The sequence below is a fragment of the Aquarana catesbeiana genome, linkage group LG08 (assembly GCF_042186555.1).
Source record: "Aquarana catesbeiana isolate 2022-GZ linkage group LG08, ASM4218655v1, whole genome shotgun sequence".
Lineage (NCBI taxonomy): Eukaryota > Metazoa > Chordata > Amphibia > Anura > Ranidae > Aquarana > Aquarana catesbeiana.
The window spans coordinates 288,482,929-288,509,245 of NC_133331.1; the positions used below are offsets into that span (position 1 = coordinate 288,482,929).

The 26,317-nt window shown below is 45.4% G+C and overlaps 1 protein-coding gene across 2 annotated transcripts; it reads right to left on the reverse strand.

Moving 5' to 3' along the window:
* Positions 1-5,379: 5,379 nt before the first annotated feature.
* Positions 5,380-25,041, reverse strand: LOC141104687 (uncharacterized). 2 transcript variants are annotated; one of them, XM_073594356.1, is made up of 9 exons: positions 24,889-25,041; positions 24,081-24,208; positions 23,467-23,655; positions 22,783-22,846; positions 19,866-19,969; positions 15,337-15,412; positions 15,023-15,117; positions 13,769-13,859; positions 5,380-12,133 (listed from the first exon to the last, which is right to left on the reverse strand). In XM_073594356.1, the coding sequence occupies exons 1-9, from the start codon at positions 25,028-25,030 to the stop codon at positions 10,683-10,685; spliced, it is 2,340 nt and encodes a 779-aa protein (XP_073450457.1). In that variant the 5' UTR covers positions 25,031-25,041; the 3' UTR covers positions 5,380-10,682. The 2 variants fall into 2 exon arrangements, with proteins under 2 accessions (XP_073450457.1, XP_073450458.1); XM_073594357.1 differs by lacking the exon at positions 24,889-25,041 and adding an exon at positions 24,336-24,859.
* Positions 25,042-26,317: the final 1,276 nt, after the last annotated feature.

Below are 26,317 nucleotides of genomic sequence, written 5' to 3' on the forward strand. Positions count from 1 at the left end.
AGGGAGGGCGCTCTGCGCATGTGCGTGAGAGATGAGAGCCTAGAGAGGGAGGAGGCGGGGGAGTGATGACATCACACCAGAAGAGGGAACCTCCATTGTGACAACACTGATCTCTCTCTCTATATATATACACAGTGGTGATCTCTACACCGATCAGCCATAACACTATAACAGGATGAGTGAATACTGCTGGTAATATCTGGTTACTATGACATCTGGAAGTGGGTGGGATGTATAAGATAGCAGGTGAACATGTTGTCCCTGAAGTTGATTTGGTGAATTGAGAAGTAATGTCCCTGGCAGTGTGTTGTGTACGGTGGGGCTCTCAGGATGTCCATACTGATCTGCAGCCACGAGCGCCTACACTGGGCGGTGGACCCCGGAGTGATGGAAGGAGGTCTTCTCTGATGGTTTGAGGAACACGACAACGACTCCACATTCTCCCGATCCCATCCATCCATCCATCCATCCTCTGTGGGATGTGCTGGATGAACAAGTCTGATCCATGGCGGCCGCACCTCCTAGTGTACAGAATATGATAGTGACAGCTGAGTGCCGATACCACAACTTACCTTCACAGGTGTAGAGGTGTCCACGTCTGGATGGGTCAGGCTGGGGGGTCATAATGTTATGGCTGATCGGTGTGTGTACACGGCTGAGAGCAAACACTGAGTTCTATATATATAAAGCTGGGATGCAGGGGTCAGGAGTAAGGAACAGTTTGTGCAGGGGTCAGGGCTGAGTAATGGAGAGTGCAGGCAGTGCCGATCCTGACCTCCCTAGGGCCCTAAGCAAAATTCTGCTAAGGGGCCCTCTACCTAAACCCGTGATCCTGTGAGCTATGTAAACCATTTGCCATTGCCACACAGTCACACCTGACACTTCAGTGCTCCCAATACAATCCTCCCTCCCTAGAGAGCCTTCCCTTACATCAGGGTCCCCAGAGAGCCTCCCCTTACATCAGGGTCCCCAGAGAGCCCCTCCTTACATCAGGATCCCCAGAGAGCCCCCTTATATCTGTGACCTCAGAGAGTCTCCTCAGGGTCCCCAGAGAGCCTCCCCTTACATCAGGGTCCCCAGAGAGCCTCCCGTTACATCAGTGTCCTCAGAGAGCCCCTCCTTACATCAGGGTCCCCAGAGAGCCCCCCTTACATCAGGGTCCCTAGAGAGCCCCCCTTAAATCAGTGTCCTCTGAAAGTCTCCTCAGGGTCCCCAGAAAGCCTCCCCCTACATTAGGGTCCCCAGAGATCCTCCCCTTACATCAGGGTCCCCAGAGAGCCTCCCCTTACATCAGGGTCCCCAGAGAGCCTCCCCTTACATCAGGGTCCCCAGAGAGCCTCCCTTTACATCAGTGTCCTCAGAGAGCTCCTCCTTACATCAGGGTCCCCAGAGAGCCTCCCCTTACATCAGGGTCCCCAGAAGGCCCCTCCTTACATCAGGGTCCCCAGATAGCCCCCTTACATCAGTGTCCTCAGAGAGCCTCCCTACTTACATCAGGGTCCCCAGAGAGTCTCCCCTTACATCAGGATCCCCAGAGAGCCTCCCCTTACATCAGGGTCCCCAGAGAGCCCCCCTTACATCAGGGTCCCCTGAGAGCCTCGCCTTACATCAGGGTCCCCAGAGAGCCTCCCGTTACATCAGTGTCCTCAGAGAGCCCCTCCTTACATCAGGGTCCCCAGAAAGCCCCCCTTACATCAGGGTCCCCAGAGAGCCTCCCGTTACATCAGTGTCCTCAGAAAGTCTCCTCAGGGTCCCCAGAGAGCCTCCCCCTACATTAGGGTCCCCAGAGAGCCTCCCGTTACATCAGTGTCCTCAGAAAGTCTCCTCAGGGTCCCCAGAGAGCCTCCCCCTACATTAGGGTCCCCAGAGAGCCCCTCCTTACATCAGGTTCCCCAGAGAGCCTCCCTACTTACATCAGGGTCCCCAGAGAGTCTCCCCCTACATCAGGGTCCCCAGAGAGCCTCCACTTACACCAGGGCCCCCAGAGAGCCCCCCCTTACATCAGGGTCCCCAGAGAGCCTCCCCTTACACCAGGGTCCCCAGAGAGCCTCCCCTTACACCAGGGCCCCCAGAGAGCCCCCCTTACATCAGGGTCCCCAGAGAGCCTCCCCTTACACCAGGGTCCCCAGAGAGCCTCCCCTTACACCAGGGTCCCCAGAGAGCCCCCCCCCCTTAAACCAGGGTCCCCAGAGAGCCCCCCTTACACCAGGATCCCCAGAGAGCCCCCCCCCCCTTACATTAGTGTCCCCAGAAAGCCCCCTTCTTACATTAGTGTTCCCAGAGGCCCCCCTCTTACATCAGTGTCCCCATGGGGCCCCATCCTTATATCAGTGTCCCCAGAGAGCCCCCCCTCTTATATTAGTGTCCCCAGAGAGCCCCCCCCCGTTACATCAGGGTCCCCAAACAGCTGACTCTCCCCCTTGCAGAGGTTCCCCTGTACCTGGCTGGTGGAGGTGGGAGGCGGCGATCAGCAGCTCTATGGTGTCCACAGGCAGGGGGATCTCCCTGGGGCTAGTAGTTCTATCTCCGAATGTATACAGCGGAGAGGTGCCTCTGACCCGGGCATCAGCAACAGTGTTCAAGCAGAGTGAAAGTGAAACTGATACCTGCCTGGGTCAGAGGCCCCTCCCTTCTCCTCTCCACTGTATACACTGACACTCAAGAGAGTACTACAAGCCCCAGGGAGATCCCGCCGCCCACACAGGCACCATAGAGCTGCTGATTGCCGCCTTCCACCTCCTCCCACCTCTCCCTACTGCACTTTAAACAGTCAGCCAGAGGTGCAGGGGGGATGCTGGTCTTGGATGCCCCATGCAGCTTGCATAGTGAGTGTATAGGCTCTGAGTGCAGGGGTGAGTGATGTAGAGTGCATGGGTGAGTGATGCAGAGTGCAGGGTGAGTGATGGAGAGTGCATGGGTGAGTAATGGAGAGTGCAGGGGTGAGTAATGGAGAGAGCATGGGTGAGTAATGGAGAGAGCATGGGTGAGTAATGGAGAGAGCATGGGTGAGTAATGGAGAGTGCAGGGGTGAGTAATGGAGAGAGCATGGGTGAGTAATGGAGAGAGCATGGGTGAGTAATGGAGAGAGCATGGGTGAGTAATGGAGAGTGCAGGGGTGAGTAATGGAGAGAGCATGGGTGAGTAATGGAGAGAGCATGGGTGAGTAATGGAGAGAGCAGGGGTGAGTAATGGAGAGTGCAGGGGTGAGTAATGGAGAGTGCAGGGGTGAGTAATGGAGAGAGCATGGGTGAGTAATGGAGAGAGCATGGGTGAGTAATGGAGAGTGCAGGGGTGAGTAATGGAGAGAGCATGGGTGAGTAATGGAGAGAGCATGGGTGAGTAATGGAGAGTGCAGGGGTGAGTAATGGAGAGTGCAGGGGTGAGTAATGGAGAGAGCATGGGTGAGTAATGGAGAGAGCATGGGTGAGTAATGGAGAGTGCAGGGGTGAGTAATGGAGAGAGCAGGGGTGAGTAATGGAGAGTGCAGGGGTGAGTAATGGAGAGTGCAGGGGTGAGTAATGGAGAGAGCAGGGGTGAGTAATGGAGAGTGCAGGGGTGAGTAATGGAGAGTGCAGGGGTGAGTAATGGAGAGAGCAGGGGTGAGTAATGGAGAGTGCAGGGGTGAGTAATGGAGAGTGCAGGGGTGAGTAATGGAGAGAGCAGGGGTGAGTAATGGAGAGTGCAGGGGTGAGTAATGGAGAGTGCAGGGGTGAGTAATGAAGAGAGCAGGGGTGAGTAATGGAGAGAGCATGGGTGAGTAATGGAGAGTGCAGGGGTGAGTAATGGAGAGAGCATGGGTGAGTAATGGAGAGTGCAGGGGTGAGTAATGGAGAGTGCAGGGGTGAGTAATGGAGAGAGCATGGGTGAGTAATGGAGAGAGCATGGGTGAGTAATGGAGAGAGCATGGGTGAGTAATGGAGAGAGCATGGGTGAGTAATGGAGAGTGCAGGGGTGAGTAATGGAGAGTGCAGGGGTGAGTAATGGAGAGAGCATGGGTGAGTAATGGAGAGAGCATGGGTGAGTAATGGAGAGTGCAGGGGTGAGTAATGGAGAGAGCAGGGGTGAGTAATGGAGAGTGCAGGGGTGAGTAATGGAGAGTGCAGGGGTGAGTAATGGAGAGAGCAGGGGTGAGTAATGGAGAGTGCAGGGGTGAGTAATGGAGAGTGCAGGGGTGAGTAATGGAGAGAGCAGGGGTGAGTAATGGAGAGTGCAGGGGTGAGTAATGGAGAGTGCAGGGGTGAGTAATGGAGAGAGCAGGGGTGAGTAATGGAGAGTGCAGGGGTGAGTAATGGAGAGTGCAGGGGTGAGTAATGAAGAGAGCAGGGGTGAGTAATGGAGAGAGCATGGGTGAGTAATGGAGAGTGCAGGGGTGAGTAATGGAGAGAGCAGGGGTGAGTAATGGAGAGTGCAGGGGTGAGTAATGAAGAGAGCATGGGTGAGTAATGGAGAGAGCAGGGGTGAGTAATGGAGAGAGCATGGGTGAGTAATGGAGAGTGCAGGGGTGAGTAATGCAATGAAGGCAGATTGAGGGCAGTGAAAGGGGGCTTTACTGTACAGTTTCCTGAAGACATCACAGCCCCCGGCCTCGGTACTCCTCCCAAGAGCCCTCAGCCCTGATGCAAACAGTGGGCTAGCTCTTGGGAGGAGTTATGCAAATATCACAATGCTTTGATGAGTGGATATCGGTCGGGAGAAGTGGGCGTTTCTAGACAGAGTGTATTTGTAGGTAGACCACTCTAGATAATGCACACATTCGATGTTGCGCCTCCATGATCGAAAGTGAAATCCAATGAATAAAAGGAGCGGGCCAGGGACAGCCAAGTACTAGAAGTCCTCCATATAGAGTCAAAAGGCACTTTTGCAGATGTGCATACAAATAATTATTTTTAAAGTATGGAAGAACGAGGAAGGATGTGAAAGTGGTCTCCAAAATAACTTTCAGGCAAGTGGGGCAAAGATAACACAAAATGCACACTTATTAAAGATACATCTGATTCTGTGTCTAAAGAAAATGCACAAATGCTTGTTTTGGCAAAAAATATTTTAGACTGTAGATGGACCCACTTAACTCTGTAAGGCAATCATAATTAGACGGCATGGTATAGAGCAAATAGAAATGTACAAATGCAGGCTTGACAAATTGGCAAGAATGCCTTGAAATGTGTAGCCATGTCCCCAGGACATCACCTGGCATCTGATATCATCCATTAGGTTCCTCTGGAGTTTCCTCCGGACCAGGAAGTGCTCTGAGCTTCCTATGCCTAGACCGGGCTGTAGGCATTGCTGCACAATCCCTGGACTAGATGCCTCTGCTACAGGGTTCCCTGTAAATAAACCAGTCTTTATCAGGTATGTCAAGGGTAGACTTTAGTAAGCTTTCACAAGATACAGTTCCTCCAGAAAGATAGAATAAATCTCTGACTCAATACATAAAAACACAGCAGAGGCCATCATCTAAGTGCAGCGCTAAAACATTTATTGTATGATAAAACGAATTGGCAACTTACATGAAGTATGTTTTTGGAAGCATAAGAAATCAGGACATCCAGGGAACCCTGTAACAGAGGCATCCAGTCCAGGGTTTGTGTAGTACTGCTGCCTCCCGTGTAGGCATGGGAAGCTCAGAGCACTCCCTGGTTGGGTGGAGACTCCACAGGAATTCGAAGGATGATGTCAGATGCCAGTGGACGACCTGGGGGCGTGGCTACACGTTTCAATGCCTTGAGGCAGGCTTGACAAAGAGGCAGGAATGCCTTGAAATGTGTAGCCATGTCCCCAGGATGTCCCACGGCATCTGACATCATCCATTGGGTTTCCATGGCGTCTCCTCCCAACCAGGAAGTGCTCTGACTTCATTTGGCTACCTAGCCGTAATCCATGGACTGGATGCCTCTGATACAGGGTTCCCTATAAATAAACCAGTCTTTAGCATCAGGTATGTCAGTGGTAGACTCCGGTAAGCTTCCTTTCACAGGATGCAGTTCCTCTACAGAGACGGAAGAAATCTCTGACTCAAGATATAAAAACACACACATCCAAGGGCGCCATCTAAGTGCAGCATTAAACCATTTATTGTATGATGAAAACAAAATTGTTTTTCTACATTTGAATCTTGTGTAGTGCAGCAGGCTTCCTTCTTCTTTGGACTTGAACAATAAAAACCTGACAGGGGCTCCAGCCTTTGTAGCTCCCAGTTCACGTGAAAATGTGATCAGGATTACATAAGATGCTAACCATTTGCATAAAATGGGTCACTATAAGTGCCATATTATTTCAATGGACCTTCCATCATAATCATATTTAACCACTTCCACACCAGGCCTATTCTGGCACTCCTCTCCTACATGTAAAAATTATCATTTTTTTGCTAGAAAATTACTCAGAACCCCCAAACATTATATATGTTTTTTTTTAGCAGAGACCCTAGGGAATAAAATGGCGGTCGTTGCAACTTTTTAAGTCACACCGTATTTGCGCAACAATTTTTCAAACACGTTTTTTTTGGAAAAAAAAAACTTTCATGAATTAAAAAATAAAAAAACAGTAAAGTTAGCCCATTTTTTTGGTATAATGTGAAAGATGATGTTACGCCGAGTAAATAGATATCCAACATGTCACGCTTTAAAATTGCGCACACTCATCTAATGGCGCCAAATTTCGGTACTTAAAAATCTCCATAGGCGACGCTTTAAAATTTTTTACAGGTTACCAGTTTAGAGCCACAGAGGAGGTCTAGTGCTAGAATTGTTGCTCCCGCTCTAACACACGTGGCGATACCTCACATTTGTGGTTTGAGAGGCGTTTACATATGTGGGTGGGTCTCACGCACACACTTTTGCTTCTGTGCGAGAGCACACGGGGACAGGGGCGCTTTAAATGTTTTATTTATTTTTTTGTTTATTTTTACCTAAATTTTTTTTATTTTTACACTTTCTCTTTAAAATTTTATTTTTTTTGATCACTATTATTCCTACTACAAGGAATGTAAACATCCCTTGTAATAGGAATAGTGCGTGACAGGTCCTTTTTATGGAGAGATATGAGGTCTATAAGACCCCACATGTCTCCTCCAGGCTGGAAAGCATGAGATCAAAAAAAAAAAGAACAATCCCATGCTTTCCAGCCGTGATCGCGGCTTTGTTTACAACCGTGGGCCGGATGTGACATCATAATGTCACGCCCGGGCCTCCGATGGTCATAGAGATGACTGGTGACCATCTGGTTACCGGAAATCTCTATGCTTGTCATCCGGCGGCGGCAGATTCTACCTCCGGGTCCCCGGGTTAAATGGGTGAGGTGGTCAGTACTCAAAGAACATCATGTTTTCTTCATGTAAAATTAGGTAACTATTATGGGCACTACAGTGCCTTGCAAAAGTATTCACCCCTCCCCTTTGGCATTTTTCGTGTTTTGTTGCCTCATAATCTGGAATTAACATGGATTGTTTGAGGATTTGTATCATTTAATTTACAGAACATGCCCATAACTTTGAAGATGTTTTTTTTTTTATTGTGAAGCAAACAACAAATAGAACAAACTAACAGAAAAAGTCAATGTGCATAACTATTCACCCCCCTAAAGTCAATACTTTGTAGAGCCACCTTTTGCGGCTATCACAGCTCCAAGTCACTTTGGATAAGTCTCTATGAGGTTGCCACATCTTACCACTGGGATTTTTGCCCATTCCTCCTTGCAAAACTGCTCCAGCTCCTTTAAGTTGGATGGTTTGCGCTTGTGAACAGCAATCTTTAAGTCTGACCACAGATTTTCTATTGGATTGAGGTCTGGGCTTTGACTAGGCCATTTCAACACATTTACATGTTTCCCCTTAAAACACTCAAGTGTTGCTTTAGCTGTGTGTTTGGGGTCATGGTCCTGCTGGAAGGAGAACCTCCGTCCTAGCCTCAAATCACACACAGAGTGGTACAGGTTTTGCTCAAGAATATCCCTGTATTTAGCACCATCCATCTTTCCCTCAACTCTGACCAGTTTCCCAGTCCCGACTGCTGAAAAACATCCCCACAGCATGATGCTGCCACCACCGTGTTTCACAGTAGGGATGGTGTTCTTTGGGTGATGTGATTTGTTAGGTTTGTGCCAAACATAGTGTTTTCTTTGATGGCCAAAAAGTTCAATTTGAGTCTCATCAGACCAGAGCACCTTCCTCCATACATTTTGGGAATCTCCCACATGCCTTTTCGCAAACTCAAAACCTGCCATTTTGTTTTTTGCTGAAAGTAATGGCTTTCTTCTGGCCACTCTGCCATAAAGCCCAACTCTATGGAGCGTACGGCTTATTGTCGTCCTATGTACAGATACTCCAGTCTCTGCTGTGGAACTCTGCAGCTCCTCCAGGGTTTCCTTAGGTCTCTGTGCTGCCTCTCTGATTAATGTCCTCCTTGCCCGGTCCGTGAGTTTTGGTGTGCGGCCGTCTCTTGGCAGGTTTGCTGTTGTGCCATGTTCTTTCTATTTGGTTATGATAGATTTGATGGTGCTCCTAGGGATCATCAAAGATTTGGATATTTTTTATAACCTAACCCTGGCTTGTACGTCTCAACAACATTGTCCCTTACTTGTTTGGAGAGTTCCTTGGTCTTCATGGCAGTGTTTGGTTAGTGGTGCCTCTTGCTTAGGTGTTGCAGCATCTGGGGCCTTTCACAAAAGGTGTGTCTATGTAATGACAGATCATGTGACACTTAGATTGCACACAGGTGGACATCATTTCACTAATTATGTGACTTCTGAAGGTAATTGGTTGCACCAGAACTTTTTATGGGCTTCATAACAAAGGGGGTGAATACATACGCATATGCCAATTATCAGTTTTTTATTTCTGAAAAATTGTTTTATGTATATATTTTTCTAATTTTACTTCACCAACTTAGACTATTGTATTCTGATCCATCACATATAATTCAGATAAAAAAAAAAACATTGAACTAAAGGCTGTAATGTAACGAAATAAGTAAAAAGCCAAGGGGGGGGGGGTGAATATTTTGCAAGGCACTGTATATAGAAAAAAAAAATCTGCACTACTGTGTTATCAAAAGTAAATACAGCAGCTGTGCACTAAAACCTAAGTACCAGGTCATCAGGGGTACCCCTGGTAATGTTACATATAACGAAACTATCGTAGGGACGATGCACACACGCTGCTGCACAGATGCTTTTTTGAATTTATGACTGTTTGAAGGATAGCACTGGCTATAGTGGAGAGATTTACAGCCAGCAGCATTTTTTGTTTTATATGTAAGTGCACTGATTTTAAAATAAAACGTTTGAGACCACATTACACTATGAGGAGTCTCCCTGTTTTTTACCCATTTTAGCTGTGAGGATTCATCCATCCATCCCATCTGAGACGATGAGCTGGATCATCTTGTCACCATAAGGGGAACACAGTGAGGCTGCCGGGGGGACATTTCCGGATTTCCCTCTGAGGATCAGAGATCCCAATATGAGCTGAATGACCTTCCTGAGTAAGGAAGATCGCTGGTGATCTGGTAAGCCCCCATCTGATTTATGGTGAAGATGTCACAACGATGAATATCTGAGCACTGCGCTGTCAGGATTGTATTATCCAGTGTGGGACACTGGCATGCATGAATTGTTTGCACAGGAGCACTTTAGTGATCAATTTACGAACTTTGCACTTTTACGAATATATTTTGCACTTTTGCATAAGGACATTTTTGGATTGAATAATACTTTGATTGGATTTTCTGTTCACGTCAAAGGTTTTGCACTATGTCATATATTGTGTTTTGCACATGGTCATTTTATTTAGCGCTGCACTTTGAGGACATACAACTATTATGGGAACGTCAGCAACTTCAAATTAAAAGTCACTGCTGTTAAATAACAAAATATTCTCCATATAATATCACATTCAGCAAATAGTGTTGTATGGAAGGCCACAAAGGCCACCTCAGTATAGGAATCACAGCTGCAACCAAGTATGTTTACCATAATCGGCATACAAGGGACTAGTTACACCATACCCTGTGTTCACTTCAAATATCCACCCAGGTTCTGATACACAGTCTTGTTTAAGGGGAAAACAAATTTGTATTTGAAGTGAACTAAAGAATAAGGTAGAAAGCACTCCAGTAGTTAATCTACTTTCTTTGGAAAATGTCTACTTAGCTAGTCTTGGAGCACTTGTGGAATGGCCATGGGCTTCAATCACACCCTACTTGTGGTACAGCCATGGGCTTCAATCACACCCTACTTGTGGTACAGCCATGGGCTTCAATCACACCCTACTTGTGGTACAGCCATGGGCTTCAATCACACCCTACTTGTGGTACAGCCATGGGCTTCAATCACACCCTACTTGTGGTTCAGCCATGGGCTTCAATCACATGCTACTTTTGATACAGCCATGGATTTCAATTACACGCTACTTGTGATACAGCCATGGGCTTCAATCACACCCTACTTGTGGTACAGCTATGGGCTTTAATTACACCCTTCTTGTGGTACAGTCATAGGGCTTCAAACACACCCTACTTGTGGTACAGCCATGAGCTTCAATCACACCCTACTTGTGGTACAGCCATGGCCTTTAATCACACCCCATTTTCAGGAAGCGTGACCTAAAATAGCTTAATATGTTAAGTATGGCAATACTATTACATTCTATAAACATTCTTCTGTCTTTATGACCGGCGTTAAAAAAGTTATAGTTTTTTGGTCTCGTGAAGTTTCTTATGAGCCACGAGGACTGAATTGCTGACAAACCCTTTGCCGCATTCTGAACAGATAAAAGGCTTCTCTCCTGTGTGAGATCTCTGGTGAATAGTCACCTTAGAATTACTAGTGAAGCCCTTGCCGCAAATTGGGCAGGTAAAGAGTTTCTCACCAGTATGTACTTTAAGGTGGGCGGTGAGGCTTCCCTTAGTGGTGAAGCTCTTTTTGCAGATGGTGCAAGCGTGCGGCTTTTCACCCTTGTGGTTCTTCTGGTGGACGCACAGTTGTGAGTTCTGAGCGAAACACTTCCCACACTCGTTACAGACAAAGGGCTTTTCCCCAGTGTGGATCCGCCGGTGGGAGACAAGATCGGAACCCTGAGTGAAACCCTTCCCACAATCTGTGCAGGTAAAAAGTTTTTCCCCAGTGTGAATCCTCTGATGAGTCACCAGGCTGCCTTTCTTAGCGAAACATTTCCCACAGTCATTGCACACAAATGGCTTCTCCCCGGTGTGGGTGCGATAGTGAATGACAAGCAGGGCATTGCACATGAACCGCTTCCCGCACTCAGGGCAGGCATGGGGCTTGTCTCCGGTGTGGTTCTTCAGGTGTTTGGCCATGTGGGAGTTACTGGCAAAACGTTTCCCACACTCTTTACATTCAAAAGGCCGTTCCCCGGAATGAATTCTCATGTGCTCCTGTAGGATCGCGTTTCGGGCGAAGGCCTTCCCACATTCCTGGCAAACAAAAGGCTTCTCGCCTGTGTGAATTCGCTGGTGTATAACCAACAGTCCATTGCTGATGAACCGTTTGCCGCAGTGTGTACAGACATGAGGCTTCTCGTCGCGGTGGTACTTGATGTGCTTGACAAGCTGGGAGTTGGTGGTGAACCGTTTGCCGCACTCCACGCATGTGTAAGGCTTCTCTCCGGTGTGAATGCGCATGTGCTCAATCAGGATGGTGTTGCGGGTAAACCCTTTGCCGCACACGTTGCAAATGTAAGGCTTCTGGCCTGAGTGAAGCCGCTCGTGTCGGATGCGTTGGCCGTTGCTGATGAAGCTCTGTCCGCATTCGGAACAAGAGTAGGGTTTCTCCCCCGTGTGCAGTCGCATGTGTTCCACCAAGATGGTGTTACGGGTGAAGCCTTTGCCGCACTCAGAGCAAACAAAGGGCTTCTCCCCCGTGTGTGCCCTGTGGTGGGCTAAGAGCTGGGCCCTGGTGGCAAAGCCATCCCCACACTCGCTACATATAAAGGAATTTTTGGTGGTGTTGCGCCGAGTCTTGTCCAAGTTGCTGAAGAAGCCGCCATGCATTGGTTCGGGAATGGGCTTCTCCTCATTGGGAGGCATGTGTGTTGCAGGTGCGTTTTCAATGATGGAAGCAATGCCGGGACTCATGCTAGTGGAGTCTGATGGTTTTAAACTCTCAGTGACACCACCATCTGTTGAAAAACAAATTTAAATATTTCTCATCGAATATTTGGCACATTTGAACAAAACAAACATAAATAAAGCATATTTTTCAATAGTTGAAGGTACATCTGCCCAAAATCAAATTTCAGGTGAACCTTTTTCCTGCATCATATTTCTTTATCACCTCCTTCAAGGCAGCTTAAAAAAAGGCATCCTTGCTGAACGACTGTTGGGAGGACATTAAAGCGGAGTTCCACTCAAAAGTGGAAGCTCCGCTTGTTTGCTCCCCCCCCCCCTCTGGTGCCACATCTGGCACCTTTGAGGGGGGTGGGGGTTGGGGAATGGGTACCTGTTGACAGGTACCTGTCCCTACTTCTGGGAGACCAAAGATGCAGCAAGGTCCTCCGAAAGTTCAGCCCCCCTCCTCCGCAGTAGGGAACCGGCCGTGAAGCCTACAGCCTTACCACAAATGGTGGCGGCAGCACCCGAGAGCCAATTGGAAAATTGGCTGGGGTGCAGACATCGTGGAGGTCCTGGACAGGTAAGTGCCCTAATAATAAAAGTCAGCAGCTAGTGTATTTTTAGCTGCTGACTTTTAATTTGGGGGGGGGGGGGCAGGTGCTCCACTTTAACCACTTGCCTACTGGGCACTTTCACCCCCTTCCTGCCCAGGCCAATTTTCTGCTTTCAGCGCTGTCGCACTTTGAATGACAATTGTGCGGGCATTAAACGCTGTACCCAAATTAGTTTTTTATCATGCTTTTCACACAAATAGAGCTTTCTTTTGGTGGTATTTAATCACCTCTGGTGGTTTTTATTTTTTTGCTAAATAAATGAAAAAAGAGCAAACATTTTGGAATTTTTTTTTCTTAATTTCCGTTATAAAGTGTTGCAAACAGGCAATTTTTCCTCCTTCACTGATGTGCACTGATTTGCATCACTGATGGGCACTAATACACAGCACTGAAAGGGGTTGCAAAGGTAAGGTGTTTTTTTACCTTAATGCATAGGATGCATTAAAGTAAAAAAACACCTGTCAGTGACTGGCCCCCCAGCCCCCCCTTTTTTACTTACCTGAACCCTCGAACTTGTCCCACAGGGACGCTCGCTCTCTCTGCCCGGGGCTCTCGGCTCTTGACTGGATAGATCGATAGCAGTGCAGCCATTGGCTCCCTCTGCTGTCAATCATATCCAATGACGCGGGCGGGGCTGAGTCCTGCATTTGGCCTCTATGGACGCCGAATGCTGGACTCAGGAGCGTGTCCGCAAGGTAACCCCCTCGGGAGAGCGCTTCTCCCAGGGGGTCATTTGATGTGGGGAGGAGCTGAGAGAGCAGCCGGGGGACCCCAGAAGACCAGGTTCGGGGACACTCTGTGCAAAACAAGCTGCACAGTGGAGGCAAGTATGACATGTTTGTTATTTAAAAGAAATAAAAAAAAAAACAAACAAACCTTTAGTGTCATTTGAAAGGCACCGATAGGCAGCACTGATGGGCCCTGATAGGCGGCACTGATGGGCACTAATAGGTGGAACTGATATGATGCACTGATGAGCACTAATCGGCAGCAATGATGGGCACTAATAGGTGGCACTATTGGGGCTGCACTGATAATCAGGACATTATCATCTGATGAAAGACGGGTTTATAAAGTAGAATTACTCACCTGGACCCATTTCGACTTCCTCCGCTTTCACTGGAGTCTCATCTTCTGACTGTGAAACGATGTCAACCTCTACGGTATTCATTTCTTTCGCCTAAAAGCCAAAATAAAAAAAAATAACAGACTAATAAGAAGTCGGACATTTCAGAATAGCAAAGTATACTAATGGTAGAGTAGAATTATAATGCGCTTCAGCATAATATAATAACGGGCTTAAAATAATAGCAAAGCTTCATACACTATAGTAAAAGTATAATATAATATTATTACTTAGCGGTGCCATGTGAGGGACAGATTATACAGCATTATTATGGTACAACGTAGTAAGACTATCACATAGAATAAACATATTACATAATAAATATTTAAAGCTGAACTCCGGCCTTTCCTTCAGTCTTGCACAGTTGTACCGGATCCTCTCCTGTACTGAAACTGTTTATTTTGATTTCACTGCACACTGTGGGCATGTCACAGTGTGCATTAGAAGCTGCAGCAAATCAAACAGTGCGCCCTTTTTCCTTGCTGGAGGACATCCAGCACTGTCCCTGCTCCGCAAACTTAATTTATTAGATTTCAGGTCTTTCAAATCACAGAGGTTTTCATGTGCGATGGTGCAGGAATTGGGGCCGATCTGAGGTCTGATGGTGCAGGAATTGGGGCCGATCTGAGGTCTGATGGTGCAGGAATTGGGGCCGATCTGAGGTCTGATGGTGCAGGAATTGGGGCCGATCTGAGGTCTGATGGTGCAGGAATTGGGGCCGATCTGAGGTCTGATGGTGCAGGAATTGGGGCCGATCTGAGGTCTGATGGTGCAGGAATTGGGGCCGATCTGAGGTCTGATGGTGCAGGAATTGGGGCCGATCTGAGGTCTGATGGTGCAGGAATTGGGGCCCATCTGAGGTCTGATGGTGCAGGAATTGGGGCCCATCTGAGGTCTGATGGTGCAGGAATTGGGGCCCATCTGAGGTCTGATGGTGCAGGAATTGGGGCCCATCTGAGGTCTGATGGTGCAGGAATTGGGGCCCATCTGAGGTCTGATGGTGCAGGAATTGGGGCCCATCTGAGGTCTGATGGTGCAGGAATTGGGGCCGATCTGAGGGTGCAGGAATTGGGGCCGATCTGAGGTCTGATGGTGCAGGAATTGGGGCCGATCTGAGGTCAACTCCATATTTAATGAGATGTCCAACAAGCTCATATAAAAGGTGTGATGGCCAGGAGTCAAACTTTTGGCCATACAGTGTATACACTCTCTCCCACCTTAAAGTCTATAGGGACGTCCTCGTCCTCTTCTTTACAGCATCCGGTAGATGTGGGACTCGGACTTTTCTCAGAACCAAAGTTACTGGACTCATCTGTACAAGAAAACCAAAGTGAAGAATGAAGACTACGCTCAGTGCCCATACAGTTCCCATAAGTCCGGGGTAGACAACCCCAGAGAGGTGGAGATCTACTTTGAAAACGCTGGAGAAACCAAAGATCAGGTTGGAAGGTTGCATTTTTTTTAAAGGGGGTATGGCCAAATTAAAGTGGGTGTGGTCAGTAATGACAGGGCCCCTTTCCCCTTCTCTCACCTTCACTGACGTTCTCCACCTTCACTTTGATGAAGACTTTTTCTGTGTGGTCTTTCAGGTCAACCAAATCTTCCCACTAAAAACAAGAGGCAAAAATAGAAATTTTCACTGTGTAAAAAGTGTACCTGTCAGTAACTTTACACATCTGCATTTATTCATTCAGGGTGTACCATGTAGAAATACTTGACGCGTTTCGCTGGGACAAGGCCCGCTTTGTCCACAGGTACGTCGCTGGATGGGAAGAGCGAGCGATATCTCGGTCATCCTTGCAGCTGCAGCGATGATCGAGATATCATTTTATTTAGACGTTGATTCCCTTCAATGTAAAAGTAATCCTAGCGGCTATAAACTGCTGGATTACTTTTAGATGCGGTGGAAGGGGATCCCGATCTTTATGATGGCGCCTTGACCCGAACCCGATTAAAGAATCGGCTTGGGTGCCGACATCGAGGGATCCCTGGACAGGTAAGTGTCCTTATATTAAAAGGCAGCAGCTGCAGTATTTGTAGCTGCTGACTTTTAATCTTTTTTTGGAGGGGCTTTTTCTGCCATTTTTTGTTTACATGTTTAACCACTTCCATACCGGGCCTATTCTGGCACTCCTCTGCTACATGTAAAAATCATTTTTTTGCTAGAAAATTACTCAGAACCCCCAAACATTATATATGTTTTTTTTTTAGAAGACACCCTAGAGAATAAAATGGCGGTCGTTGCAACTTTTTATGTCACATGTTTTTTGCGTAACAATTTTTCAAATGCATTTTTTTTGGAGAAAAAAAACTGTTTAGTGAATTAAAAATTAACAAAAATTAGAGTTAGCCCAATTTAATATAATGTGAAAGATGATGTTATGCCATCTAAACAGATACCCAACATGTCACGCTTTAAAATGGCGCACACTTGTGGAATGGCACCAAACATTGGTACTTAACCACTTGCCGCCCGCCATATAGCAATATGATGTCTGCAAAGTGGTTTGCGATATCCTGACCGGACGTCATACGATGTCGCCAGGAAATCAAGCCGCTGCACGCCCCCGGGGGCGCGCATCGCGGCGATCGTTGTTGCGGTGTGTCAGTCTGACACACCGCAACTCCGATCTAGGTAAAGAGTCTCTAACAGAGACTTTGGGTATAGTGTTGCATGACCGCACAATTATTTAAAAAGTGACAGTGCCGAAAGCTGAAAATTGGCTTGGGCAGGAAGGTGTGAAAGTGCCCGGTATTGAAGTAGTTAAAAATCTCCATAGGCGACACTTTAAATACTTTTACAGGTTACCAGTTTAGAGTTACAGAGGAGGTCCAGTGCCAGAATTGTTGCTCTCGATTTAACGCACGTGGCGATACCGCACATGTATTGTTCGTTTGCCGTTTACATATGTGGGTGCGACTTACACGTGTGTTCGCTTCTGTGCGCGAGCACACGAGGGCGCTATAAACATTTTTTTTTTTTATTATTGTTTATTTTACTTACATTTTTAAAATTTTTACACTTTCTCTTTAATTTTATTTTTTTTTGTATCCCTTTTTTTCCTATTACAAGGAATTGTAATAGGAATGGTGCACGAAAGGTCCTCTTTATGGAGAGATATAGAGTCTATGAGACCCCTCATCTCTCCTCCAGGGTAGAAAGATTGAGATAAAAAAAAATAAATAAATAAATAAATAAATGAACGATCTCTTTCTTTCCAGGCGAGTTCTCGGCTTTGTTTACTTCTGCCGGACGGACGTCATAACGTCGCTCCCGGGCCTCCGAAGGTCATAGAGATGACTGGGGACCATCTGGTCACCAGAAATCTCTATGATCAACATCCGGCGGCGGTGGATTCTTTCTTCGGTTCGCCGATCGTACGGGCGGCCCGAGGGAGCACCAGAGGGTGGCGGGGGGTAATCTCCCCTTCAGCCGCCTGTAAGAACGATCAAGCAGCTGAACTGCCGCTATGATTGTTCTTACAGTGCACAGAATCGCCGACTGTAAAAGAGGATATCTGCAGCTGCACCCATCATTCAGATATCACCACTCAAAGTCAATGACGTCACATGACGTCCTTGGGCTGGAAGTGGATAAGAACCGCCCCATGTAAATATACTGCAGCAGGGCGCGCCTGAAGTGCAAAATCACATACCTGTACGTGATTCCTGTGATCGGCTCTGGGGTGCTCGCTGGCCACCTGCGATCGTTTTTTTGGAGAGGCAGAACGGTGAGGGAGAAAAATGGAGATCTTGTGTTTTTTTTGCTAAGCAGAAACACGGATCTCTGTTTTCCTCCAGTCATAGCACCTCCCGCTACAGTTAAAAAGCACTCCCTAGAAGCACATTTAACCCTTTGATCGCCCCTGGTGTTAACCCCTTCCCTGCCAGTGTCATTACTACATTTTTTTTTTAGCACTAATCACTGTATTGGTGTCACTGGTCCCCAAAAAGTATAAGATTTTTCCGCCGCAATATCGCAGTCCCGCTAAAAAAAAAAAAAAAAAAATCGCTGGTCGCCGCCATTACTAGTAAAAACAATAATAAAAAAAAAAAAAAAAGTCCATAAATCTATCTCATAGTTTGCAGACACGATAACTTTTGCGTAAACCAATCAATATACGCTTATTGGAATTTTTTTTTTTTTACCAAAAACATGTTAGCAGAACATATTGGCCAAAATTGATTTTTTACCTTTTTTTATTGGATGTGTTTTATAGCAGAAAGTAAAAAAATATTGTTTTCTTTTTCAAAATTGTCGCTCTTTTATTGTTTATTCAATAAAATGGAAAAGCTTTTGGGGGAATAGGGACTTTCAGGAAGCCATGGCCTGGTAAGGTCATGAATATCCATCCCATATCCATCAAGAGAAAAGGGTATATTTACAAGGAGGGTGGGACTTGTTTATAGCGCAAGAAATAAAAGCCGCAGGAGGTGATCAAATACCACCAAAAGAAACTTCTATTTGTGGGAAAAAATGTTTTTTTATTTGGGTACAACTTTACACGACCGCGCAATTGTCATTTAAAATAACGCAGTGCTGCATCCCAAAAATTAGCCTGGTCATGAAGGAGGGTAAACCTTCCGGAGCTGAAGTGGTTAAAATCAGGACTTTTTGCTAGAAAACATTATATATATATTTTTTAGCAGAGACCCCAGGGAACAAAAATGGTGATCGTTGCAATTTTTTATGTCACGCGGTATTTGCGCACCGGTTTTAAATCATTTTCTAGCAAAAAAAAAAAATAAAATAGAAAATGTTTTTTTACATGTAGGAAAGGAATATCACAATTGGCCTGGACTGGAACTAGTTATATATCCGATCCGAAGCGGGCTGGCTAGGCAGTAAGTCAAGTGAGGGCAAGATGCCCCCCCCCCCCCCCACTCAGCTCTATGGTCTTGGAAGACCGGAGTGACCTCAAACGTCACTTCCGGTGAATCTCCAGCAGCAGATTTGGCTCTACTGGCCATGCGCACACGTGCACCCAACAGAACAACAGAAACCCCCCCCCCAGGAGCTGTTGGAGAAAACAAGGGGCTTTCCTCGGATCTACCCAATCGCCTCAGTGCGCATGCGCAAGGTACATCACTAATCCTTTTTTTTTTTTTTTGAAAACTCTTCAAAGGATTAGTGATGTACCTTGTGCATGCGCACTGAGGCGATTGGGTAGATCCCAGGAAAACCCCTTGTTTTCTCCAACAGCTCCTGGGGGGGGGTTCTGTTATTCTGTCGGGTGCACATGTGCGAGGAGAGCTAACTCGTCGAAATCTGCTGCTGGTCATAATCAAAACCAATTTTTTTTCCTTTTTGGTTTTAACTATTTGCTGACCTCCCACCGCAGATGTACTGCGACAAGGTGGCTTGGCTGCGCAAATCGCCGTACCGGTGCGCCGATTCGTGCACTAGCATTCGGTGGTGCGTGCCCTCCAATTGGCCAGCGGGGGGAGCCAATCAGCGGGTCTGGCAGACTCGATATCCGCCGGCCGCCCGTGATCGTTCCCCGCAGAGACAGAACGGGGATCTGCCCAAGTAAACAAGGCAGATCTCCGTTCTGTCAGGGGAGGACTCAGAGATTTTCTGTTCCTGCTAAGCAGGAAGACGGATCTGTGTGTTTCCTCAGTCACACCGTCCTCCATACAGTCAGTAATCAAACAGGGAACACAGTTAACCCCTTGATCGCCCCGGATGTTAACCCCTTCCCTGCCAATGTCATTAGTACAATGTCAGTGCATATTTGTAGCACTGATCACTGTAATAATGTCACTGGTTTCCAAAAAAAAAAAAGTGTCAAAAATGTCAGTTAGGTATCCAATTTGTCCGCCGCAATCCCGCTAAAAATTGCTGATCCCCGCCATTACTAATAAAAATAAATAAAAATCAATATAATATAAAAAAAAATATACACACACACACACACTAAATACATACATATATGTTACATTTTCTGTTTCAAGGGGATAGATTTATGGCATGATTATAATATACATGTAAATAAATAAAATAAATATGCCATAAATCTATCCCCTTGAAACAGAAAATGTATCCATCTGTAGACTTACCTCGTCATCCACAGGGCTGCCATAGTCATCCTCCTCCTCTTTCACATGACCGGACTCCTCGCTCCACGGACATCTCTCGTGGGTATTAGTCTGAGTGGATCCATCTGTAGGAAACGCACACACGGACTACATTATTATTATTATTATTATTATACATGATTTATATAGTGCCAACAGTTTATGCAGCGCTTTACAATGTAGAGGGGGGGACAGCACAATTACAGTACAGTTCAATACAGAAGGGACAGGAGGGGCCTACATTGACTACATTGCTTCTATGTGTTTATATCAGGGCTCTCCTTCAGTCACCACCTTCCTCTACAATTCAATACAATCCTCCATACTGAGCATAAAGAGAACCTGTCTCTGTAGCCACAGCAATAGGGGAAGTGGCGGGAGCGGAGTACCGCTTTAAATCATTATTTATGGGAAGGGAAAAATAAAAAAAAAGGTGCAAGTAAGCATTGAAAATACTTCAGTTGGTTACAGGGTCTCTTTAATGCCGCGTACACACGAGCGGACTTTACGGCAGACTTTACGACGGACTTTCTGAATGAACAGACTTGCCTACACACAATCCACCAAAGTCCGTCGAATTCGTACGTGATGACGTACGACCGGACTAAAACAAGGAAGTTCATAGCCAGTAGGCAATAGCTGCCCTAGCGTGGCTTTTTGTCCGTCGGACTAGCATACAGACGGAGGACTTTTCGACCGCACTCGATTTCGACGGATAGATTTAAAACATGTTTCAAATCTAAGTCCGTCCAACTTTTGAGAAAACAAAGTCTGCTGGAGCCCACACACATCGAATTGTCTGACGAAATCCAGTCCGCCGGGCAAAGTCTGCCGTAAAGTCCGCTCGTGTGTACGCCGCATAAGCAATTTACTGATAAATGAGGACAAAAGAATATAAATATATATATATATATATATATATATATATATATATATATACACATACATACATACACACACACACCGTATTTATCGGCATATAACACGCACTTTTTCCCCCTTAAAATCAGGGGAAAAGCGTGGGTGCGTGTTATACGCCGATCCCCGCCAATTTTGTTTGATCAGCGGCAATTGCCGCCGACATACACAGCCGTGTGTAGATTCAAATAGGGCGCCGAGACTGCAGGGACTCGGCGGAGCAGAGATACACAAAGCCGAGTGTTCTCGGCTATTCTCGCCGCCACTCACAGTCACGCCCAGTCCCCCCATTGGACCTGTGTTATGTCCATCATAGGGCGGGACTGGGCTTGACAGTGAGCGGCGGCGAGAATAGCCGAGAACACTCGGCTTTGTGTATCTCGGCTCCGCCGAGTCCCTGCAGTCTCGGCGCCCTATTTGAATCTACACACAGCTGTGTATGTCGGCGGGGATCGCGGCTATCACACAGATCACACAAAGCTGCAGATGGACACTGATAACGCTGCATTGATGGGCATTTTAATGTAAGTTTTTTTTCCTTAAACTTCCCTCCTAAACTTGGGGTGTGTGTTATACGCCGATAAATACGGATAGATAGAATATATTATATATATATACATATATACATATATACACACACACACACACACACACACACACACAGCCTTGAAAAAGTATTCACACCCCTTGAAATTTTCCACATTTTGTCATGTTACAACCAAAAACGTAAATGTATTTTATTGGGATTTTATGTGATAGATCAACACAAAGTGGCACAATAATTCTGAAGTGGAAGGAAAATGATAAATGGTTTTCCACATTTTTTTTACAAATAAATATGTGAAAAGTGTGGGGTACATTTGTATTCAGCCCCTCTGAGTCAATACTTTGTAGAACCGCCTTTCACTGCAATTACAGTATCAGGTCACCTGAGTCCAGGTGACAGATGCTTTCTTTCAACAATGTCTTTCTTCTTGTCACTCTTCAATAAAGACCAGATTTGTGGAGAACACGACTAATAGTTGTCCTGTGGACAGATTCTCCCACCTGAGCTGTGGATCTCTTCAGCTCCTCCAGAGTTACCATGGGCCTCTTGGCTCTTCTCTGATTAATGTTCTCCTTGCCCGGCCTGTCAGTTTAGGTGGACGGCCATGTCTTGGTAGGTTTGCAGTTGTGCCATACTCTTTCCATTTTCGGATGATGGATTGAACAGTGCTCCGTGAGATGTTCAAAGCTTGGGATATTTTTTTATAACCTAACCCTGCTTTAATCTTCTCCACAACTTTATCCCTGACCTGTGTGGTGTGTTCCTTGGCCTTCATGATGCTGTTTGTTCACTAATGTTCTCTAACAAACCTCGGAGGGCTTCACAGAACAGCTGTATTTATACTGAGACTAAATTACACACAGGTGGACTCTATTTAATAAATTAGGTGACTTATGAAGGCAATTGGTTCCACTAGATTTTAGTTAGGGGTATCAGAGTAAAGGGGGCTGAATACAAATGTACCCCACACTTTTCACATATTTATTTGTAAAAAATGTTAAAAAAAAAATTATCATTTTCCTCCCACTTCACAATTATGTGCCACTTTGTGTTGGTCGATCAGATAAAAATCCCAATAAAATACAATTAAGTTTTTGGTTGTATCATGACAAAATGTGGGAAATTACATAGGGGTTTGAATACTTTTTCAAGGCACTGTATATGTAGACCAGTACAGACATCAGCACATAGGATGGAACATTGCAGCTGTGACTGGTTCTCTTAAAGCAGGGGTAGGCAACCTCGGCACTCCAGCTGTGGGGAAACTACAATTCCCATCATGCCTCTGCCTCTAGGAGTCATGCCTGTGATTGTCAGGGTCTTGCGATGTCTCATGGGACTTGTAGTTTCACCACAGCTGGAGGGCCGAGGTTGCCTACCCCTGTCTTAAAGAGTACCAAATATCCGCAAAAAAAAGCAACTAATATTCCTTACCGGAAGATCTCACCGGGATGGATGCCTCCACCGTTAAGCCATGATGGAGTTCGTTATCCTGTTCCTGTGTGGAGAAAATAGACAGATCAGGGTTAGACAACCTTAAAGAGGTGGAGATCTACCTGAACAACATGGGAGAAGTCAAAGATCAGTGTCACCTCCTCACACCTGAAACCTCCACCATGTCGCAAATCAGGTGGTGAGGAGTAGTGAATGAGCACTTTGTTCCATTCAGCAACTGCACCCTTGAGGCTCGTTCACACATAAAGTGGGGCCACTCTGCAAGTGCCCCGCGGGAGCGGGGTCCAATGGGGGTTAAAGCAGGTGGAGAGAAAGCAACACAAAGCTGCCTGCTCTAACCCCTCAGGATAAAAGGTGGAGTGCAGTTGGCATCACTCCGCATGGGACAGAAGTCGGCACTACAGAGAAGGAAACAGCTTATGCGGCTCTTGCTCCCTACTACACCTCCAACTTTACAAGTAGTCCCTCGGCATTGCACTCTGATGCTCTGGGGTGGTGGATCAGCAAGCCCAGACCACGATCTACCAGTCACCTGTCCGTGATCTACTGGTTGCTGACCCCCCCGCCTTATAGGAACCTGACACACACAATGATACAGTCACCATCCAGACACATCCCTTGTCTGTTACTGGATAATGTCCCAGAATTCCCGACACCGCTCACCTCTCCTGTCAGAAGCTCCATCATCTTCTGGATGACTTCTAGGATCTTCTTGTGGTTCCTCAATGGTGTCCAAGATGGAGGTGGTGGGTCCATAGTAGGACTCCGAGAGCTGCTTCGTATTTCGGACACACAAGGAGGGCTTTGTGGTGTCACACGATCACCTGAATTCTTTTTTATGGGTCCATAATCCTAGGAAGGAAGACAAGGCTCATGATTACATGTCATGTGACCTCCCAGAATCCTCCTCACCTCTCCGGTCAGGTCTGTGTTTTATTAATAGAGATAAGAGTGATGTCATGTGACCTCCCAGAATCCTCCTCACCTCTCCGGTCAGGTCTGTGTTTTATTAATAGAGATAAGAGTGATGTCATGTGACCTCCCAGAATCCTCCTCACCTCTCCGGTCAGGTCTGTGTTTTATTAATAGAGATAAGAGTGATGTCATGTGACCTCCCAGAATCCTCCTCACCTCTCCGGTCAGCTCTGTGTTTTATTAATAGAGATAAGAGTGATGTCATGTGACCTCCCAGAATCCTCCTCACCTCTCCGGTCAGCTCTGTGTTTTATTAATAGAGATAAGAGTGATGTCATGTGACTTCCCAGAATCCTCCTCACCTCTCCAGTCAGCAGGTAGATGATCTCCAGGGCCAAACTTATTATCCTTTTGGTCGTGTGACTGCGGCTCTTCCCCATCTTGTGTCTGGAGGGGCCCCGGTGGTGTAGACAGGTACTCGGGAGCCGATCTGTCGGAAGAGTTGGTGGTAAATGACCTTCTCATCTCTCAGAAGACACACAATTATTTGGACCATTTATTGGCCTTTCACCAGTTTAACCCCACCAGTGATCCCACCAACCATGGAGCACACTCACAGCAACAGGAGGACAACAGTAAGTTGGTGTGACTTGTGATTGCGTTGCAGTGGCAGCTAATACTAAAATCACAGCTTATGATTGGTCCACAGCTGCAGCTCTGAGAGGGGTGTGACCAAACTACTGCAGGTCTCTGATTGGTCTGAAGCTGTGATCAATACTAAGCATGAGCCCCTGGTGGGTGTGAACAGATAACGCTGGTTTTTGATTGGTCTGCAGCTGTGGCCAATACTCATCAGGAGCCCACTGGACAGGGAGTGACTGATTCTGGCTGCTGATTGGTCTGCAGCTCTCTGGAGGGGGTGTAACCATCCAATGTTGGCTTTTGATTGGTCCAAAGACAGACCAGGCCCTACCGGGAACTGAGCCCAGCACCAACACAGCCAATGGCTGCCCTCACCTATCCAGGGGCCCTGCCATCACAGCTCACCCTTCTGGGCCTCCTCTGACCTGTGTGACACAAGCAGCTCTCTGATTGGCTGCAGCCAGGCTCAGCAAGACAATGCCAGTAATGGGAGCTGTGACGTCATCCCCATGGTTTTAGGACACTCACCTTCCCTCCCGGGCCCCGCACCTTCCTTCCTTCCTCCCTCTTCCCCCCGGTACTCAGCCGCCCTCTCTGTATCAACACCGAGCCACCCGGAGCATGCCGGGAGTGGTAGCCCACCGAGGACTGCTTTGTCCGCACTGAGCATGCGCCAAATGCTTAACTAAGTATTCTGAGCCCTCCCGGAGCCTGTAGCTTTTCTGTTACCGCGGCAACACTGGAGGAAGTCACCGCCGCCATGTTTGTTAAGGGAGCGAACAATGGTGCTGGTGTGATCACACTCATAATAATAATAATAATGAAGCTGAAGAAGAATAAAATATAGTAGTAACTATAAAATAATTGCAGACCTAAATATTATAACAGCAATATTTTTATAATAATGTAATAGTGACAATAATAATAATAATATAATAATGTTATAGTGGTACAATTAGTAGCAGTAAAAATAAGAAGCAGATAGGGGTAATTATAATTATTTATAGTCATAATACTATCAAAAATAATATTACAATAGAATGATATCGACAATGATGATAATAATAGTAAAAAAAAAATAGCGTTAATTTACAATAATTAGAGATAATCATATTAAAAAAATATTATAATTATAATATTATAATAGTGACACTAATAAAAGGTATATAATATTAGTAATTATGTTATATTGATAAATATAGTTACAATAACAATAAGAAAAAAACAGTGGTAGGTAAAATGAATTATAGTCATAAATAAGAATATAATATTAATAATACAGTGATAATAATAATAATAATAAAAATAATAAAATAATCATCATCATTAGAACAATTACAAATATGGTAATGGTGATTAAAAAAAAATAGTCATAATATTATTAAAATATTATAATTAGAATCATAATAATAATAATAATACTTGTGTGTATATGTTTATATACAAACATATATAAAATATATTAATTAATAATAAATAATACATATATATGTGTGTATACATTAATAATTAAATATATATATATAATAGCTAGTATAATAATAAAATTATATTATAGTATAATAGTATAATAATATAATAGATAATATAGATTTTTAAACATATACATACACAAATATAAAATATATTAAATAGTAATGATAATAATAAATAATCATCACCATAATCACAAGATTCAAGATTTTGGTAATTAAAAATAATTACAGTCATAATAATATTAAAAATAATATAATTAGAATGATAATATAATAATGATGATAATAATAATGATAAGAATAACAATAGTGTGTGTATTTGTTTATATATCTATATATATATATATATATATATATATATATATATATATATATATATATATATATATATATATATATATATATATATATATATGTATATAATATTTATAATGTGTATAAGTTATATATATAATTTTATTTCTTTAAAATATACACACACA